We start from the raw sequence: 6,041 nt of genomic DNA on the forward strand, positions 1-6,041 counted from the left end.
AGAATAGTTGAGTTTCTCCTTTCCCTCCATCCAGGGTCCCCGAGGTCCTCCTGGAAACAGTAGCCATACTGTAAGTCCACTTTAAATTCACTTCACCTGCCAAAACTGAGATAAATTATATATGATACTGTGTTATGTTACACGACATCTCTTCTGTTGTCAGGAGTGTCAGCTGGTCAACTTAATCAGAGACAACTGTGGTAAGTATTCAGAAAATATAAATGCAAACATTTAAGCCCAGATTTGTATTTGAGTGTCTTCATGGATTCTCTTTTCTGAGTGTTGTGAATACAAACCTTTACCTTTTTGATCGATTTCTGCAACATCAAAATGAGAACAAACTGCAAAATGTACAGACCAGCTGAGCTCTAAAGATGATTTTTCTCCTCCACACAGCTTGTTGTTCTGGTATGTATGTCTCTGTTTTCTCACTTGGAACAATCATGGTGAGTACAGCACAAAGTTTGAGTTGTAAGAGTTACTTTTGAGCTGCCAAACGAGTGAGAGAATCAGGCAAACATCAACAGCTCTCACCCCTGTTCTGTTGAAGTCAGTTTTCACGTCAGTAACTGTTGGTTTTGGATGGAGGTTGGCAGTGACATCAGGCTCTCCTATCACTCTGTGTAGACAAATTACTGTTAGTGTAGTTCAGTGATATAAGAAAGGCTTTGATTCATCTACACTAAGTTTCTGTCTCAGAGAAGTGAGTTGTAAGATATATATTTAAATTATGTAGAAATTGTACAAAGTCTTTTAAAAGTGGTCGAACTGCGTTTTTAAATCATGTTTTTCAGTTATGTAAAATACATAAGTATGAGGCCCCATTTCCACTTACATAAATAAGTAATATCATATATTTAAATCCTAGATCCAGATGCAGTTTGATAAACCTTCATCCCTATCATGTCTCTGTTTGGTCACATCACATCAGATCTTGTGTCACATCTTGATCTTGGTGTTTCTGGACCATGAGCTCTGAACTTTACACTTTAGTTGTATTTGTGTTGTGGCTTTTGTATTTGTGTTGCAGCGTGTTGCTCAGTCTGACTATACCTTTACCAGTTTAAGGATTCTGGGTTGTATTTGTATAGTAGTTTTACTTTTCCTCCAATTCTCTCATCAACTCCTTCAGATCGATCAGAGTGTCCAGTCTTCCCCACAGAGCTGGTGTTTGCTCTGGACATGTCTGAAGAGGTGAGCGAAACTGCCTTCGAGAAGCAGCGCAGTGCTCTCCTCTCTCTGCTGAAGGGCATCATCATCTCCCAGAGCAACTGTCCAAGAGGTGCCCGGGTTGCAGTGGTGGGATACAGCACCCACACCAAGTACCTGATCCGCTTCCAAGACTACAGCCATATAAATCAATTGACCGAGTCTGTGAAGAAAATCACCCGGGGACGCACAGGTGACCGGCACCAGCTGGGGGCCGCCATGCGCTTTGTGGGTCAGAACGTGTTCAAACGTGTCCGAGCAGGAAGGATGATGAGGAAGGTGGCAGTATTTTTCACTGGTGGGCCATCCCATGATGTTAAAGACATTGTTACCGCCATGATGGAGTACAGAGCTTCTAACATTTTACCAGCAGTCATCTCTCTGCAAAATGCTCCAGGCATTCTTCGAGCCATGGAGGTAGGTTTTTCTAATCAGCAGCTGATAAACTGGTTTGACGCTCAGCCACTTCAAGTGTCATGTGTACATCAGAAAGCCTCTTTCCCTGCCCCTTGTGGTAACACCAGCTGCACTAACACACACTATGACGTGAGCAGAACTCTTGTCTCACCTGAAGTTCATAATTAAACTGATAAATGCCCAGATTATTCCTCTGGTATTTTTGGTCGTTACCAGATCACTATAGCGCATCACCCCTGCTCTCTGGACTGGAGTACAGCTGATGTTGGCTGTGTCCCAATTCTAGGCCCCGCATCATTCAGAGGCTACATTTTAAGACTGACTGTGTCACAGTGGTGCAAAGATTCATTGTGTGAGAGAGACCGAATCGTTAGGATGATCAATAAATTGTGACCCTGAGCGAGAGAAGTGTGCAGGATATTCTTCTTTTCAAGACATTAGGTAAGAAGGTCCCAGCGTACACTGCTGCTGTGACTTGGATAGGACTCATAGGCATCCAGGAAGGGCGTTCCAGTTGATGAGCTCTCTGTGCTCCTATCACTCAGCATCAAAGGAAACATCATAGAAGTTGTCAAGCTAGACAAGAGATTGCAGGGGGACATTTGGAGGCATCCCAGATGTTGCATTGTTCGTCTTCCACTATGACACATGGGATAAAAACAGCAACTATAACACTCCACGTTTATTTCGACTCCTAATGCACTGCTGAAGATTTGTGTTCACAGTTGTCTTGGACTGTTTTAAATCTTTGTCCTCCCATCTTCATCATCAACATTTTTCTCAGCAGATTCAGTGAATCAAAGGGGGGAGCTCTTTGGGAGCTTCCTTGACCTTCATATTCTAACTGAATTCAACTCCCTTTGCACTTAGTCACTTTTGATTATATTTACGTTTGCTGCCAGAAATGTGTCTCCAGCGTTAAGCCCTACTTACCTAATGTCTCCTGTGGTAATATGTCCTCTTACCAATGCTGAAGAAATAAATAATGACAGCCTCTCTTTCATCTCAGGTTGATGACTCGAGACACTTCATCTTCAAAGTGCTGGGGGAAAACATGGATATTGACTTAAGGGATGTCAAGCAATGTGCAATCTGTTACGGTGAGCACTCACACTCTTATCAACTATATCACTGGCAATGTTATCAGAGATGTGCTTCATTTATGTGTGTTTGTCTTTTATAGGTTGTGATAACGAAGTGATTAAAGTGTGAGATTGAGGCCAGACATCTGCTAAAGAAACTCAGATCAGCCATTTGTGCACAGTCTCTTGTCTGTCACTGTCCTCAGGATTTGTTGGGATTTCAGGTTCAGGGTTGAAATGAAGATGTTTTGCTTTCAGCTTCTGTGTCACAGTGACAGTGGTACCACGCACATATCCTAGACCAAACCAGTGGTGATACTAGACTCTGGGGAAGAAAAGAAGCCCATGGAAGAACCTCCTCACATGCAGACTAATAGTACAATTTACAGATGTCCCCTAAACACCTCACATGCAGACTTTTGGTAGACACTAGCTGCAGCACACATCATCAGGGATCCCACTAAGGGGGTTTTGGGGCAGCAGCAGTGAAATGTATAGTGTCTTTACATGAGGTTTAAGGGCGGTCATAGTTGTCACATCAGGAGTCATTTTCTAACCAGCTGTTCTCGATACTCTGTCGTGTCTTCAGACCCCTGCAAGTATTCAGAGCGATGCTCCTTCCTCCAGAAGCCAGTGCAGCCTCAGGAGGTGGATATGGACCTGGTCATGGTGGTGGACAGCTCCAGGGAGATGCAGGCTGATGAGTACGCTGGCATGCAGCAGCTGCTGGGCTCTGTGGTGGAGCAGCTGGTCGTTAGCCCCCAGCCCCGCCGAGTCGACCACCAGGCCCGGGTGGCTGTCGTCCAGCAGAGCGGCACCCGGGCTCCCAAGGTGGAGTTTGGATTCCAGACCTACCAGGACCACAACATGATGAGGAGACACCTGATCCAGAACATGCGGCAGCAGGGCGGCTCCTCGGCTCTGGGACAGACGCTGGAGTTCACCCTGAGGGAGGTGCTCATGAAGGCCAGCCAGCCCCGCAGGAGGAGGGTGATGATGGTCGTCGTGGGCACAGAGACGGCTTACACCGACCGGGTCATCCTGAAGTACATCTCCCAGAAGGCCAAGTGTGAGGGGGTGGCGCTGTTTGTGGTGGCGGTGGGCGATCGATACATCCGGACGGAGGTGGAGGAGCTGGCCAGTCCGCCTGTCCAGCAGCACCTGATCCACGTGGGCAGACTGAAGGCCGACGAGCAGGGCTACGCCCAGCGCTTCTTCAGAGTCTTCCTCTCTGCCCTCAACAGTGAGACCAGACTCCAGATTCAATCAGTCATACTGTCTGTCTGTTAGTCTGCAGCTCGAGAGATCATCCACTTCACTTTACATATTCTCCAACAAACGTGAATGTCTTTGTCCTGTGTTTATTTCAGAGGGAATGAACACATATCCTCCTCCATCAATAAAACCGACCTGCGGTCAGCTGGCCCCTCTGGGGGGAGGACAAGTCTTCTCAGAGGGGTAATTCATTCACTCACAGCTCAGGGTTTCACAGAAACATGTGACCATTAATGAAGATGAATGGGTGAAATTTGGCTGCTGTGTGTCCAGTCAGGGGTCGGCAGAGCCTGATGAGTGGGTGGCAGACGAGCCGGAGCAAAGGCTTCAGACACGAGGAGGAGAGAGTCAGACCAGACTCATCCACGGTTTGACGAGAGGCCAGAGTCCAGTCTTAGGACACTACATCAATGGTAACTCCCACTTCATTTTACACACACACACACGCACACACGCACGCACACACGCACACATACAAACACACACACACACACACACATACACACACACACACACACACACACAGCGCTGCTGTTTGTTTTTAAAAACTTCATTGAGCAGCTGGTTCAGGAAATTACCGAGAATTTGTTTTAATGGAACTAATATATTTTCAATGGGAACCAATAATTTTGGAGCTGAGAGACAGAGACAGAGGAGGGAGGTCAGAGAGTGTTGACTGTTGGTTCGGATCTACAGATGGGATTTGTTGACAGTATTAAAAATAAAAGCATGGCAAGTTTATTACTACAGCAGCACTCAGACACATGGCAAGTGCTTTACAGAGGCCTGGAAACACATTAAAACAGTGTTTAAATACATAAAAGATATTAACAACAAGCAAATGCAAAAGATTGCACAGATGTTACGTATGTGATTTATTGGTGAGCTGCAGTAAACAGTGATGTTGTTTGAAGCCCTGATTGAAACGAGCTGACAGTCGCAGGTAGATCGTTTCCACAGGTGAGGAGCAGAGAAGCAGCTGCTTCACCTGGCTCGGTTCGGGATCTGGGAACGCTGAAAGAACCTGTGCAAGATGACAGAATAACACCAGAACCATATCTTTAAGATGGGGACTGCAGGAAACTGGTTTTAACCAAGTTAATGAGTCATCTCATTGTAATAATGAACTCAGTATAGTGATGATGTGCTGCAGTGTGTGTGTGTGTGTGTGTGATGATGTGTTGATGATGTGTTAAATACCTGCAGCTTGTGGATGACTGTGTTTTCTCTGACAGGTTCAAACATCCTGCACAAGACACAGCAGCTGACCAGCTCAGTCTCCAAAGGTAAAGACGGAACCATGCACACACACACACACACACACACGCACACATACACACACGCACGCACACGCACACACGCACAGACAGACACACACACACACACACGCTCACACACACATACACACACGCACACACACGCACAGACGCACACACAAACACATGCACACGCACACACAGACACACACACACACACACAAGCTGCATGAAGAAGAGAAAAAGTCTGATGTTTCAGCCCTGTGGCCTTCACCAAATATAAAATTCACCCGGTGCGGTCCCTTAGATACAGAGGATGTCATCACCACAACCTGCCAGATGTTAAAGAGAAGAGTCACATCCTGAGTGTAACAACTGTCTTCTCTCTCTCCTGTCTTCATCCAGATGTTTGTTCACTCAGACACGAGGCGGGCGGCTGCAGGAACTACACCCTGATGTGGTTCTTCAACAGCAGCCGGCAGCGGTGTTCCCCCTTCTGGTACAGCGGCTGCGGCGGCAATGAGAACCGCTTCAAGACGCAGAGGGAGTGCGAGACCGTCTGTGTGACTCCAGGAGGAAGAGAAGATGTCATCAGCCGCAAGAACAAGATTGGCTGAAGAAACCCCGTCAGTCTGCACCAACCGCGAATCAGGAACACTTTAAAAACATGCGAATTCAAGGAAAAGTCCGAACACATCCGGGAGCGTTTAAACTGAATGTTAAAATCAGCAGCTGCTCATTTACAAGCTTCTGTGTCAGGAAGAGTCCTTTCTTTTTTTTCTTGAACATGCATGTTTTATTC

General features: G+C 46.4%; 1 protein-coding gene across 1 annotated transcript in view; it reads left to right on the forward strand.

Annotated features, from left to right (window-relative positions):
* Positions 1-6,036, forward strand: part of LOC111657451 (collagen alpha-6(VI) chain-like) — a 37,354-nt gene extending 31,318 nt beyond the window's left edge. Inside the window, exons 31-41 of the mRNA XM_087174963.1 lie at positions 35-70; positions 164-200; positions 397-471; positions 628-637; positions 1,047-1,626; positions 2,636-2,726; positions 3,298-3,951; positions 4,079-4,166; positions 4,257-4,396; positions 5,219-5,269; positions 5,645-6,036. Of these exons, the coding sequence (XP_087031089.1) occupies positions 35-70; positions 164-200; positions 397-471; positions 628-637; positions 1,047-1,626; positions 2,636-2,726; positions 3,298-3,951; positions 4,079-4,166; positions 4,257-4,396; positions 5,219-5,269; positions 5,645-5,856 (1,974 nt within the window). The 3' untranslated portion in view covers positions 5,857-6,036. The remainder of the gene's footprint in view (positions 1-34; positions 71-163; positions 201-396; positions 472-627; positions 638-1,046; positions 1,627-2,635; positions 2,727-3,297; positions 3,952-4,078; positions 4,167-4,256; positions 4,397-5,218; positions 5,270-5,644) is intronic.
* Positions 6,037-6,041: the final 5 nt, after the last annotated feature.

This window comes from Seriola lalandi, unplaced genomic scaffold (assembly GCF_002814215.2).
Source record: "Seriola lalandi dorsalis isolate HSWRI2012SDOR001 ecotype SW California unplaced genomic scaffold, Sedor1 jcf7180002054400, whole genome shotgun sequence".
Lineage (NCBI taxonomy): Eukaryota > Metazoa > Chordata > Actinopteri > Carangiformes > Carangidae > Seriola > Seriola lalandi.